Genomic DNA, 16,267 nt, shown 5'->3' on the forward strand with positions numbered 1-16,267 from the left:
ACCAGATCGCTTAAGTATTGTTGTGGTCAAGTGTCTTATTCACTGAACTGTGTCAGAATACATCTTTCTCCATTTGTAAAAAGATGAGTATGGTGTTAATACTATATTTTATCAGTCTGTTTTTGGCATTGTGTTTACACACTTAAAAATTGCCCGTATGCGGAGCACTGTACATCGTAAATCATGTACAAGACTGTGCCAATCTCCAACGCAGTGATCTCCACTGACAGGCAGAATAGATACATTTTTTCAGAATTTCAGCTATAAAATATATAAACATTTTTACTTTGTTTGATAGTTTTTATCGAATTTCAATTATTTAACGGTCAATAGGTTAAAATACACAAAATAAAGATAATTTTCAATCTTTACCGATATGATATATGGTCACGTGATTTGCATGGTGGCGGTTATTAATGAAACTGTAAGGGAAATCGCGGAATTTCATAGATAAACATGAAAGAAAAGCATGTTGCGAAATATACACAAAAAGTAAGTAAAGAAACATTTTGAACGGTGAGCCGACAGTGCAATCCTGTTATTTTAAAACCTTTATTATTTCAATACACATTTTATTTATAGACCCAAAATTTATAAAATCTATGTAGGACACTTTCCAAACAATATTCATTATATCAAAATGATTGATACGGAAAATATAGAAAATAGGTAATTATAAGTCACCTCTCAAACCGACATCTTTGACAAAAAGTGGATCGATAGTCAACCGGTAATCGTTTATAACGGATAAGTCTATTTTCATAATAATACATGGAAATACATGTATATCCAGTGTGTCGTCTACCCATTAACACAGTGCGTTTTAATTTTTCAATAAGAAACACTAAAACAATGAGCTTTTACGTATCTTGTAAATAACATAGATTAAAACAAATAATAAGCCGCATTATGGTTGGTTGTCATGTTATAAGCTACTTGTATCAACCTGAGGGTCAAATCCCTGTGAATTAATTCATCGCATTGGTCCAATATTCCCAAAAGCGACAAAATTCTTAGTTTCAATTAAGACCAATCTTGAGATTCACTATAAGCCCCGGGCTTTCTTCATAATGTCAGATACATACTTCAGCGTAGTTGTATACGAAAGCTTTTCTCATCGGCCGTTAATACAGTCGTTTCATAGTCGCTAAGGACGCGTAACTAACGAAGGTAATGAGTTTCTGGGCAAGCAGTATCACGCAAGCTTTGTTGTTCTAGTTTGATAACCCTAATTATGAGTGAATATCATGTATGATCATTTTCGCTCAGAACAGGATTAAGATCTGTCGATCAGTAAAGGACTTGGGGTGTTTAAATCGGACGAATATGTCGAAATAATTCGCTTATTTATAATGGAAGTCTGGGGTTTAAAGTAATATATATCCATGACCTCAAGACCTCAAACCAAGCTACAGTAACGAGCGATCAGGGAAACTTTTTTTATTGGTTTGACATTTCTTATGTATCCCTGTAACACGAGTATGCCATAGTAAAAAAAACATCAAAAGACTAGTTGATGGCCATTTGGTGGACTAAACTCAAACCCAACAGATCTGATATGAATCCCCAAAAATCATCACGGATCTGTTTGATCCGTTTCCCTGTTTAAGTGACGTCCTGAACATACGGTTGTAGCAATCTCCTACGCTGTGACCTCCCTTGTCGCGAATCCCGGAGATTACTGCCATTTTGTATTATTTGTTTCCAGCAAATACCAATAGTTTGCATTGTGTGTCATAAGTAATATGTCAAAACACATATAATAAAACTTAATACTATAATGTTATTAATTAGGTGATTTCATATTGGCCTAGTTATTTGTCCGAGGTAAGCTGTATTTGCCTGAGCCCGAAAGGGAGAAGGCAAATACAGCTGACAGAGGACAAATAACTGGGCAAATATGAAATCACCTAATCAATAAGTATTCTATTAATTAACTATTACCGTTTTGGTTGCAAACATTCTTATAACTTACATTTAGTTCACATTGAAGCCGTATTTATCCATTATTCATTCATGGTGTCTGTTTTTCTAGACTTGACTTTGCTGATTATGACATACATCCTTATAGTGACATTGCACATACTTATGAATAAAGCACTGTACATTGTAAGGAAGCATGTCTTTTCGTCTTAATTTTGTAAATCGTTTGGCAAAACGTCAATGTTTCACCTTCGTCGTCCATTTTGTCGGCGTACAAAATCATATTCCTCGTAAAATCCACCAACGGGTTAAATACAACTGTTATATCGAACCGTACAAAGTGGTGCAATCATTCAATAGGTTCAAGTATTCCAAATAAAGTTAAACGAAGCACAAAAAATTGAAAACAGTCGGAAAACGGAAAACAAAATGGCTACCTTTAAAAATAATTTCGAGCATATTTTTCATATTAGGCGAGTTTCGACAGCCAACAAAAATGGCCCATTTCTCAAATCCTATATTAGGCGAGTTTTGTAGCTAATCAAAACGGAGGAAATTCATATAAGGCGAGTTTTGTTGATATTGGCCGAGTTTGGTAGATATTGAGCGAATTCTGGCATATATTGTCTTCAATTGTCTGGTATTGGTACCGCAATTGTCTCTGTATCTCGCCAAATACGTAATAGTTGATTAATAATTCTTTTTTTTTCACTTGTATTTCATGTTTAAGAAGTACATGATGTTATACAATATACAAGTGAAACCACATAAACTGGCTACTACAAACACTATTTTCATAGCTGATTGCACATCTATTTCCAATTCGGGTTCATGACTTAAGCTTTAACTGCTTCTTGATAACGACACCCGTAACTGTCAATCATAGTTACTTCACGCATGCGCAGAATGCAAAGCAATCTATGAAAAATAGACGACTTGACCAAAATCATGTAGATCGACAAAATGCTCCCCACGAAATGTTTGTATTCACCTTCAAATCTGCTCCTATGATATTGAGCTACTTAATTAGATATGGTAAATCATCGATTGTAATTGTCCACAAGTATGTGCGAAAACCAAATCTTACTGTGCATCAGGTCTAGTTTGTATTTAGTTTAGTAAGCTGTTAAGAGCTTGGCTTAAATGGCTTAAAGTGTTTTGCATTTTTATAGCCCAATGACAATCGAAGATTTTTTTAAATTTTTCTGTTCATGAATATTACGTAGATCAACGAATGCACCAACACACACCAAATAAGCCTGTGGCCGAGGTATGCCCGCTCTATTTTGTGCAGTTTGCCGAACTCCAGAATATACTTAAAAACTTTATATTGTTTTTTATTTATTAATAATAATTAATAACACTAACAGCATTTCGCTTTTCAAACCTCATCTCAATTCTCCGTGTTATTTTTCACGGATTTAATCGCCGATATCTTACCATTAAACCACGCCAACCATATTCATTATTAGCAAATATTCCCTTAGAATGACAATGTCTAATTTAATATCAATAACACACAGAGACGAGCACAGCGTGCATGCTTTTAATCTTCGTTCGTATTTCATGTTCAAATAAACTCGGAATGCACATAATTCATTCTTAATTGAAAAAAAAAGACAATGGAACTATCGCTATGGGCTGAGGCAATGTTTTTTTTCTATTAAGCATTAACATATCGTTTTTAACACATTGTCCAGACGTGATACTGTGTGCACTTAGCAATAGTGCATGCAGTCAATTTAGGAGGTCGACGGCTGGACTTTGAATTTGGCATGGCCTGCTCGTGTACTGGGAGTATGACAATAAACATGGTAGTCACGGTGGCCTTTCATTTTATGATGATTAGAATGAAATGCAGTTTGTTAATTCTGCACTTGTAAAAAACAGACAAACAGCACCAGGGACAAGCCCAGTAGCTTGAAAATAACCAGGATACTTTTTCATAGAATGAGTTACAAGATTAACAAAAGTTTGTAAACATATATTTTCTTTAAATAAAGATATTTTAATATATAGTATGATATATAATAAAATTACAAGCGTGAATCAAATTCCAATTACAAACCAGAAATAAAACCCAATGATAAAAACAGTGAAACCACGGGTATGAGATCGAGTAGGCTGAAATTAACCAAGATCATATTTGAGGCTCAACGAACAAGTCCAAACAAACACAACGCCACAAGACATCTTACATTGAACAAGCCATTAAAACCAAAGGGACTTGAGACCGAGTGTGCTAAAATTGACTGAGATTTGCCTTCTACGGCTCAACGAGTATGGCTAAACAAACGCAGCGCTACAAGACATCAAACATTTAACAAACAATTGAAACCACAGGTATTAGACCGAGCAGGCTTAAATTCGCCGAGGTCATGTTTAAAGACTCAACGAACAAGTTGAAACAAACACAACGCATCAAGACATCAAACATTAAACAAACATTAAACAAACATGAAACTAGCAGCATTGGTAAATCTTTGGGTAACCGACTTGGTACGATCAATAAGACAGACCAAGGTCTCACTGACGGTCCGGTTAGCTTGCGCCAAACCATTCAATTGCAAAGTTTCAAACAGCGTTTATTTGTTATAATGCTTTCCAGGAGCCTTTTGGCGAAGGAGACTGTATTCCCGAGCAGACTTTACCTTAATGTGCCAAAAAGTAAAAATAAATAAACAACCCTGAGCGACCTGCCATATGAAGTAGTTGTACATGTTTTCGGAGCAGACGTTAATCATTTTAATGAGCTTCAGCAACCCATATTAAACATTTATTGTGGAGAAGTGTCATTGTGTTCCCATCAGAAAACTTTTCGTTGAATTGGTACTAAATATTTACGAAACCTTATAGGAACTAAACAAATTAAATGCCGTCGTTTTCACAGTTTGTTGGACACGCACAAGGCTAAAATAGAAATTCTTGATGTTTTACACCGACGTGCCCTGGCAGTGTTTGGCGAACTATTATGCATAGAAGCGTTGTGATACTCAATAAATGTCACCAAACAGCAGCAAATTAAATAAGGATGAAATGTTATGCTTGTTTAATTAATCTTACTGTGGAAGAGCGTTTTTACAGCGGCAAGTGAAGGGTCTGTGAATTTTTGCACCTGGCAAAATGCCAGAAAATTGCATAAATGCATGTCCTATGGTTTCCTTGCCACTTTTCTTCCTACATTACAGCATTCGGAACTCCGCGGCTATTTTTATTGAAAACAACCTCGGATGTTAGCTCTTAGGAATCTTAATTATGTTTGATTTAATAAACTGGCAATCAATTTAGACTTAGATCAATAAATATAACTCTAAAACACTACATTTAATTAATGATATAATTAAATAAAATACGAACTACTTCAACTGATGTACCGGTATACATCCGAGGTTGTTTTCGATGAAAATGGCGTCATTTGCGTCCAGGCTCATGCCTCCGCCAAGTGGATCGCCGGACAGATTCACTTCACACTTCATCATTAGTAGAGCTTTGAAAACCAAAAATCCATTAAGCAGATACCGCCCGCTAAATTTTTATTTAGTCATTAATTGGCTTTATGAAATTGGTTATTTCAGGGTGTGTATACCACGTGATAAATGGCGTCATAAATGCTACGTCGAAAGGCAATATCTTGATTTGAAAAAGTACTTTAAACAATGATAACTTCACTATTTATTTACCATTTTAAATGAAACATAGCGCAGTCTATGCCGCTTAAGGAGCCCTGCCTTCGGTCTTTTACCAGAATTTGATTGAGAGTTTAGTTTCTTAAAACACTTCTACAAACCTTTTCACAATACGGCCGTCTGAGGGAGCACTGTCAAAACATTATATGGAAAAACAGGTTTGTCCAAGTGTTTGATGAAACCTTATAACCTTATCAATTTTCGGTAATAAAACAAATGCGGGGCTCTTTAAGCGGCGTAGACTGCATTTTGTTTTATTTAAAATGGTGTTGTAAAAGAATAGTTATCTTTGATTTAAGTCTTCATTTTAAGCAAAATGTTGCCTTCCGACGTAGCATTTATGACGTAATTTATCACGTGGTATATACACACTGTATTTAGAAGGCCGAGAATGCTCGCAGGCTACAAAAGAGGCATTGCTAGCTCAACAATTAGAAAATTTAAAGCTGCGCCCGACCTGCTGACTTAAATGTTTATAAGACAAAAAAACTGACTATTAATTATAATTTATGGGTTTTGACAATTCAGAAACAAATGAAGTCACGTTCTTAGAAATAAAATCACACAATCTTAAGTTGCAGCCCATATGTTTTGACGTGACGTTTTGACGTCTATTATTCAGACGGAGTAGTATATATGAATTGTGAACAATTTTCAGCAAATGTCAATTTCAAAGTGCTCCGTAAAGCGCTAGATGGGTTGTCTTGACAACCATTTCCTTCCTTATTATGAGATTATATAATTTTATTTTTCAAAAGGAAACTCGTGAATAGTATATATACACAGGTGTTTATTGTTTGTTATTTTATATTTAAAACGTTTTGAAATATAGACACAGTCTCAAAACTTTCCGGACAACCCTCGTATACATTGATTGTACAACTTTCACGGTAAAATTATATTTCACCCCCGCCCCCCGTCTTTTATAATGATCAAGAGGAATGTTTGTTTGTTTGTTATAGGCATTGCAGTGTTAAAGTTATTCCCGATGCAAATGTCAAAGGGAATGACAAATGGGTTTTCAAATCAATTCTGTTTTAAAAATCGCCTGCGTAATGAAAAAGCTATTACAAAACCAGTGTGTTTGATGTCCTAAGGAAGCGCAAATCTTTTATTGCATTTCTACGACTTTACATCTAAAGGGATTCACAGATTTTATATTTTCATTTTTTTTTTACATTTATTGTTTTAAATTGTTGAATTTGATTATTTCTCATACGTTTTTATAAAGAAGTAGATGGTACTAGATTGATCCACTATATGATCGTATATAGAACATACTTCACCAGTGAGCACCAAAAGCTGTGTATCACAATTGGCGTTGTCATGAGTAAACTATTTACTTTCGGTGTTCACGAGGTGAAATATATAGCGATCTAACACTTAAATCAACCAATATCCCATTATCAAATTATCAAATTTTTGTCATATGCCTTAAAGGGTGTAAAATTACAAATTGCGCCAAATTGTTTACAAACGTAATTTACGTTAATTGGGAAAATACGTCTTTGAAATCATGTCCCAGCCACGCAGGCCTTTAAATTTTGGTGCGACAGCGGGATAACATTTCAAAACAGTGAAAAACATAAAAATGTTATTTCACTGTTTCGAACAGTAAAATATCCTTTTTATTTCACTGATAAATCTCAAATAACCACCGAAAGGCATAAAATAAACACCAAACAGCAAATGACAGAGTATTAAACGGAAGCCTGTTGGACAAAAAAGAACTATTTCTGTCACATTTATCGATTATTATTAAAAACAGAGCGGTATTTTGAATTTTTGATATTTCCTCACTGTAACAAGAATGTTTTTAATATTTATCACGATTTTTTCGATTATCGATGTCCGAACCTTCATACTTACAAACGAGTCCCTTTAAAGGGACTATACACCAAATTTTACCATTGCAAGAGAAAAATAAAACAACAACAACAACAAAAACTTACATCATAATTGATATCGTTGTGTACAACGCGTTGAATCTTACTTACTGATGTATCACATCGCTTACGACACATGTTTTGTTCGAGGTTTTTGCATATTTTTCCCATGCGACATTTACTAGGTTTGTCTACCACATAATTTCGAGTGAATTAAAAAATAGTGTCGGTATATCTATCTTTACTAGTCACAGAACCTTCACATGCTAAATAGATACACTATAGAATGTGAAACCGGAAATCTTATTTTTGAACGGGTAAACTCAGCCGATACAGCGATACAAGCATTTAAATCATGTAAAGTGATGTATTATCGGCCTAATACTAGCTATTGCCATCTGGTGTCTAGTCCCTTTAAAGCATGCGAATGATTGCCGTAATGATCGATCGTCTTGTATTAACATTTCATATATCGCGATGCATGCTGATTTAAGCAATTCATGAGCTTTAGAGTAGTTGAAAATGTGTTTAATACTTTAAATAATATTTCTGTTTATTCGACCACAATCTGTGTTTATTATTGAAGCTTCACTGTGTTTTTTCCAATAATAATTTCAACAGGTTTTCCGATAAAAAAAATATATAAATCTCGTCGAAAAAGTACATTTACATAATTTTCCTTTAATTCTCTGTCTGACTCTACATGACTTCTCTATGCAAAAATAAATGTTACAAGGAAATAATCACCCTAATAGTATGTTATTGTATCACGATGATTCTGTTTTTACAGAGACAAAGGCAAATATTTATTTTCAATAAAGACGAAAACTATTAGAAAATACGATTTGGAGCGCTAGACAGAATTAATCAAAGTTGGACGATTTACTAGGGGGATTTATACCACGTGATTTTCCTCGAGAAATGGTTCGCCTTGGGCCGTTATTTCCCAAACGCGGATTTTTTTCTTATCATTTTGGCAGCCAAGAAATATCTTATGTTGATTTGATAAGCATCGCATTGTTTGAAGATCTTCCAAGCTTTTCTGAGAAAGAATGTTTCAATGACCACAGTTATTTAATCCTTACAATTTTATTTATTCTTTAATGTACATTTCAACGCTATAAATGTGTTTTCTGTTATTACAACATTATAATGATGTGTAATGCCACGCATTTTAACGCTATATAGACGGGTTTTTTTTGCCATTGTTTAACGCTATATGGCCGTTGAATGCGATTGTTAACGCTGTACATATGTACTTTGCCACTGTAAATGCTATATAGATGGTGTTTGCTATTGTATAACGCTATATGACCATTGAATGTCATTGGTAACGCTGTATACATGTATTATGCCACTGTAAGTGCTATATAGATGTTGTTTGCTATTGTATAACGCTATATGACCATTGAATGTCATTGGTAACGCTGTATACATGTATTATGCCACTGTAAGTGCTATATAGATGTTGTTTGCTCTTGAATAACGCTATATGACCATTGAATGCCATTTGACACGCTGCATACATGTAGTATAACATTGTTAAGTGCTATATAGATGTTGTTTGCTATTGTTTAACGCTATATGACTGTTGAATGAAAGAAATACGTGTTCTGAAATTTGGCTTGTCCCCTCAGTTTCTTTTGAATTAAAATGACATGGCCAAAGAAACACTTTTTTAAATACCGAAATTGTATTTTTGATTTGATTTAAATTGAATTGACATTTAAAAAGAAACTCGTGTATTAAAAACTTATATCGTACCCGTGGTTTGATTTAAATATCATTGACATTTCAAAAGAAAGACGTATATTATAAACTTGAATTGTACCCGTGCTTTTCTTTAAATGGATTTGACATTTACAAAGAAACATGTGCATTAAAATCCTGAAATATACCCGTGTTTTGATATGTTTAAAATTGGCATTTAAAAAAGAACAAGTGTTTTAAAAACTTGAATTGTACCCGTGTTTTGATATGTTTAAAATTGGCATTAACAAAGAAACGCCCGTATAAAAAACTTAAATTGTACCCGTGGTTTGATTTGAATTAAATTGACATAAATAAAGAAACATGTGTTTTAAATACTGGAATTTAACTCGGGATTCGGTCTTAATTAAATTGACATTTACACAGAAACCCGTGTTTTTAATTATTTAGCTCGTCTCTGTAGTTTATTCGAATTAAATTGTTGTTGGCAACCAGCTTAACATTGGCTCCCTCCAACATTAGCGTAATGCGCCAAATGTTGAAATTATACATCCACTTTATTGGACCCTATGGCGACTAGAAAGGTTGCCAAATAGCCGGTTGTCACAGCATAGCGCAATTCACGATATTTTTCCAGTAACGGTAAACAGGTTTATCGAAATTAGGACCGTCTCTATCGGCGCATTATTGTTATATTCATTGATACATGTGGTGATTGATTTTTGCTTCAAGGAATCTGTTTTTAACAGTGCAGTGCGTTTTTTACTGTTGACGCAACAAAATATATGTTTTTGTCTTCAAGTCGTTGCTTGTTCCGATGAGGGATAAAGATTATTTTTATACATATTCATAATGGTGTGACATGCGTTAAGATTGGTTTAACCTATGCATGACGGTGAGGCTCCATGTGGAACGGTTTAAGCCCAAGCGAACCGGTTTAAAACCCAACCAAACCGGTTTAACCCCGAGTGGACCGTTTAAGCCCCAAGTGTGTCGGTAAAAACTCGAGCGGACTAGTTTAACACTGAGCGCACCGGTTTAACCCCAACAGGACCGGTAACCCCGAGCGGACCGGTTATACCTAGAGCGGAGCGGTTATGCATGGTGCGGAGCGGTGTGACTCCGAGCGAAATGTTGCAAGGCGGTAACCGCGTTGTTTATTTGTACTTGATATCTAAATTTTAACTCTTGTCTGCATTTGTTCTCGTTCGTGTTGTCTGAGGTCATTGTATCAATACTGTTTTTGTTTATGGAATCGTTATACCCTATGCAGACAAGATTACATATAGATAGTTGGCAACAATTCACTCGTAATATGAATACCAGCTATTCACAAGCTATACAATGTATCTGAACTTGTGTTAATAGAAGATTATCTTGTTGGCGTTATGGCATTTTATTTAATAAAGAACACGTTTGCATTTTATTCCCCAACATAATTTGGAAAGCGGTATGAATTCGATGTTCAATTAACAACTGAGTTCAAATTTCTTATTTAGTATATTAAAAATATATACATATTCCTGTAAGGTGAATTTCAAATTAGTATTATGTATCTTTCTAAAGGTTTAAAAGATTCTTTTGTCAAAAAGTTAGTATCTAATTAGAGGATGTCAGTAGGAAGTGACGTCAATATGTATTTTATTATACGTATTATGCGATGTCTAAAATTAAGCATCTGAATTTCAAAGACGTTATTTGGACTAATGATTACTAAGATTACTGTAAGTAAAATATACCCTTAAATTTCCTACCTTTTTAATTAATTTGGCATAATTGTGGCCGTTTGTGAATGATAAATGCACATGACATGGTTTTTCGTGAAGTTCAGTAATTTTGAATCCGATTTATTAAGCCGACACACTTGTGAAAACTAAAATTCCCATTAACGTTTCTGAGGCGGTAATCCCAACATCTATTAATGACTTATGCTTTAATCAATATCGTTATAAAATAAATGTTATGTTCGGGATCTGTGTTTGTTGTTTGTTTTTGGCGTTGATTATTTGGTATGTTTTAAGAGAATACAATTAAATCTACAGAGTCAAGTATAGTAGTCAAACATTTAAATATAAACCATGTTAAGAAGCACAAGGTAAGGGCCTAAATGACACTGAACTAGAGATACAAACACCCCAAACACAAAAACAACAAAGCTTTAGCGATATATGATAGGACTACCGCCTTAGAACAGTCAGTGAAACACGACCTCAATGGTCCACAAGTCTACTCGTGGCTTAAACATAGTTTATTGGCATGTCATTGAAGTTAACATATATATATATATTCAGTGTGGGTATACCACGTGATAAATTATGTCGTATATGCTACGTCGGAAGGCAATATTTGGCTTAAAATGAAGACTTCAAACAAAAATATTTTTTTCTTTTACTACACAGTCTTTGCCGCTTTAAGAGCCCCGCCTTCGTTTTATTACCGGAGTTTGATAAGGTGAATCGAATAGCATTTATGACGCAATTCGTCACATGGTATACACTGTATTTGGTTTACCATCTATCACAAATTGAGACATAACTGAGGACATTCATTGGAATTTGGTCACCAAGCCGGACAAGTGGATTGTTTCATGGGACTCCGGGGACTCTCCCAAATTACAAGGTCACACCTTTGTGCAACATGGTGCCAAAGCGATTGACTTAGCATACGATTTGTCCCCATGTTCTAAATTTTAATCCCGACTCATTTTACCACCAAACCGCATAGCATCATTCAAAATTGTATATGTTTTACTCTATTAAAGACACATTTACTCATTTATTATGTTGCCAAACCTTTTTGGTCAAAATAGTAAAGAGAACTAATTCCAGAGAACTAATTCCAGACCAAAAGCATGTACAAAAGACCAATTTATCATCGTTAAGTTATTACTCTAGTACATTTCTTGCTCTGTAAATATTTTTCTCTAGATGATTAAGCAATGATGTTTATCAACAGAATGCACACGAGATAGTGCTTTCTACTTGTCTGAGTAAAACGTTATTACTAATCATGCTTGCTCTGATATGGAAACATGAGTTAAGCTTGAGAGTGAGGTTGAGAATTTGGGTAATTAGGCAATGGGACCATGTTTACGAACAGTCGCAAATCCAAGTCTAGTCTCAAACGCAGAAAAAGCACTTATACAAAATTACAAAGAACCAAAATTGAATTCAAATAATTGTTCAACTTCAAAAAGTAATAAAATTCAGCCAAAAAATACCCGAGTGGAAGGAAAGATACAATATAATAAAATTGCATATTTAGCACTTTCAGTCTCAGACTCAGACTTCAGTCTGTGATACAGTACTAGTAACTTGCAAACTCATTAAATAAAGAAATAAAAACAAGCAATAAAAGAATGCATTAGAGAAATAAAGCATGTTCATAACGATAAAATTGGGGACATTGCCACATCTTTGAAACTCTTTCGGGTATCAGGCGAAAACAATGGTGGAACTCTCGTTGGTTTTGTTTGTGACCATAGAGAGATACCAGGGGTCGGTCGCATCCCAGTTTTATGCTGTGGTTGTCGCCATTCGCCGGTCACATCGCAATTTAAGGAATCTCTAGTTGCATCGCAATTCCATATAGCATTTTAGGCTTCTATCGTCACAAATCGACGAGCGCATCGCAATTCCATATAGCATTTTAGTCTTCTATCGTCACAAATCGACGAGCGCATCGCAATTTGTGTCTCATCAAGAAATCGCAAGAGTATACCTGCATTGCAAACTTCGTAGAAATATAGCGACCAACTTCATCGCAGATTAACTTTGAGAGCAAAAATGGCTGACCTGGTACTTATTAAATCGCATCGCAATATTTTAATAAAACAGAACTTTGGTGCGTTATAGTTTGGTGGGTCTTTCCATCACATTTATCTTTGATTCTACTAAAGTGCCGTTTTGTGTTACCTATGGTGCCAATGGGCCTGATCTATATTTTTTTAATAATTGAATGTCTTAAATATAAAAAGCATTGCTATGGCACGGCTGAGAATTAAAATGCAAACAATCTGATTTTTCCTAAAACATTTTGTACTAACTTAACTAAACATTAAATAATATGATGATTACCTATTATTTTAAAAGACAAACATGTGCATGAATGAAAGAAAAACACAATGCATAAATTACTGCGAAAAAAACCGGATTATGAATCTTATTTTCTAACGCATATTTTTGTTTCCATTTGTGAAGGGCATCTGTAAGAGATACGCAAATTCCAAGTGTTGCCAATTTGATAACATGCTTGACCTCCTAATTGTCAAATTAGGTGAATACCACCGATACTAAATTGGTTGGCTGAGGTGTAAACAGGGCAATATAAATCTGTATCGGAAGGAAGGGAAATCCGCTTGGAACGCTTTACTTATTCAGAAGCAATTCTCCGGAAATGCAGTCTTAGCAAAATTACGGAATCCTTTTAAGAGCATCCCAGTCTCGGCGATCGCTACTTGATGTAGCAAAGAAATCGTTCAATTTATACAGTTTTCTCTTCAAAATTCATGAAAAGATGAGATATTTCATAATCACTTGTGCGTTGTAGTTTTATACATTTATTTCGTTCAATTTAAACATTAAATCTCTCAGTTTTCTCCTCAAAAATCAATAAAAGTGACGCGAGAATGATAAACCGAATCTGACGGTTTTTTCATGAAAAGAAACATATCACTCAATAAAAACACACAAAAACAACAACAAAACAAGGGCATGGAAGTATCTTTTTCCTTTTGCAGTTTAATAAAGCGAGTGACGAGACCGCGATGTCCCTTATATTATTTCGTAATAGATTGATGCGCATCTAGCACGCAATTGCTTAAGAATGTGAGGTTAGGTTTCGGTTGTAAACATTGCTTTCAAAAACTACAAAAACGTTGGATTTAAATTCGGATAAAAATTTAAACAAATGGCTATATGAATGCAAGGCCATTGCTTGAGGGTTAATCTTTATTATTAAAATACAATGAATAAGATGCAAAATAGTAAAACATATTGGGTTGATATGTAAACAAATTTAAATGAAACGAGAAGTAGTGGATATTACATTTTTAAAGGTTTTATTTGAAAGATCAGGTTGTTTGAAATATCTTATAAGATATAAATTAATTGAACAGTTTTTCAGGCCAATTTTCAAACTGACTGGTCCAGTTTTTACATGTTTAAGTGGTTCTCAAATCAAATGATTTAATGTATGAATATGAATGATTAATGAACGCTCACTAGTGTGGTGTACTTGCCTTTTGTTATGTAACATTTCGAATGAAAGCCAAGTACCAATGTTCCACCCAGAATCGATTTGTAGCTTTCTCTACTCTATTGGATCAAAGTGTATTGAAAACAAGCCGAGAAATACATACAATAATCTCAAGTTCGGAGCAACACTGAATTATTTCTCTCTGGCTGTTAAATTAGTCAAATTACTATGCTGCTGTCTTAATTAACGTTCAGTATAATTTCCTACTTGATTAAAATCAATTGAATAAAAACCGACTTCATTAGGAATCAAGAATTAAAATATTCTGTTAAGACATTTCAATAAATACAATGCTTAAAGGTTTGCTGTATGATTAAATAAACCTAAGTTTTTGTACTCAATATTTAAGCAAATTAGTCAATGTTTTTTTTTAATGGTTTAACATAAGAATAACAGAAGAAAAACAAAAATGAAATCAATTTGCAATTTTTCTAGTTATATTTCAAGATGAAGATTACAGATCACCTCAAACGTATTAATTCACCAAAATGTCATGCAGTTATTTTTTCAATAACAAAATTGAATTATTTTGTCGCATTTCCAACTAACTTATCTGTACCAAATATGTTTTTGTCTTATTTCGTGCATTGCCTTTAAACAGTGTGTTGATTGATAGAAGCGTCCCAATATCTAAACAACAGTGGAGCAGTTTGAATTAAATACGGCGTCAATGTTTAATTAACTTACTTAATTGTTCAATGAACTTCCTCCGTTTCATTTGAAAATAGAAGCACAATTAACCCTTAAAAACAAACCTGTATTAGTGAATACCAGCTCCATGTATCATTGCCATAAATTGTTTTTAAAAGAGGATTGTTAAAATATATAGACCTTTTCGTTTTAAACGATTTTGGAACCAATGCATTTCATATTGTAATAACCTTGCGTAATAAGTGAATCTGTTTAAATCTCATCAGTCGAGCATTTCAACAAGCTATTATCAAAACAACTAATTAAAAGAACTTAAATACTTTGTCATTGGGTTTGAACATTTCTTAACCATGCTTATATTTATGCTTTTATGTGAAATGTTTTTCTTTCAAATTCTTCTCGACTTAGGCTAACGGGGTTATCTTCTCAAGTTTATTTAATACTTTTAACCAAGCCATTATATATGTCCACACTTTATTTCACAGACATCTATTATACATACACGACTGATTACTTGATTTATAATTGCTTTCGTCTTTTTTATTTCAGCAAAAAATGCCAGATGACCAAATAGAATAATTGTTCAGAGTACATTTTTAAGAGGGAAATATAGCAGACACAATTACCAGTTCTGAGAAAAAACATCATCATTTACATATTTATAACAAGATGAATGTCAGTTAATTATCAAAGGCAATAAATAAATGGTACTTACCATAGCAGATCGTCGTCATCAGTCCTAAAGCAAAGAAACCAAATAGATCAATTGATTTCGGCATTTTCGTTCTATGTTGATTACACACTTATCAGTTGACACACAAATTAATCCGCCTCCTCTTCCCGCTTGACAACTAAATAAGACCCATTGGGTAGTGCGTCTGAGAGTTGTTATGGTGGACCACAGACAGCAAGCAACATTTTCAGCGTCATCATTCCACTTTGAGAAGAACGGTTGTTTTGAACGAGATCGCGTGCTTTCACAGTACCATAGCAGACGAGAAGCGCGCGCCCTTACAATCACGTGACTTAATGCCAAAAATACGACTGCTTTCGATGGAGGGAGCAATATATATATACAGATGTGCTTATCGCTTTCATCCAAGAGACTTCCACGCGTCAAAATATCGAACCAAGCAGGAAACCAATTTGGTTTTA

At 34.2% G+C, this 16,267-nt stretch overlaps 1 protein-coding gene across 1 annotated transcript in view; it reads right to left on the bottom strand.

The window, feature by feature from the left end:
- The window catches only part of LOC128245578 (neuronal acetylcholine receptor subunit alpha-2-like), a 69,200-nt gene extending 53,242 nt beyond the window's left edge, over positions 1 to 15,958 (bottom strand). Inside the window, exon 1 of the mRNA XM_052963781.1 lies at positions 15,828 to 15,958. Coding sequence (XP_052819741.1) covers positions 15,828 to 15,891 — 64 coding nt within the window. The 5' untranslated portion in view covers positions 15,892 to 15,958. The remainder of the gene's footprint in view (positions 1 to 15,827) is intronic.
- Positions 15,959 to 16,267: the final 309 nt, after the last annotated feature.

Source organism: Mya arenaria, chromosome 2 (genome assembly GCF_026914265.1).
Source record: "Mya arenaria isolate MELC-2E11 chromosome 2, ASM2691426v1".
NCBI lineage: Eukaryota > Metazoa > Mollusca > Bivalvia > Myida > Myidae > Mya > Mya arenaria.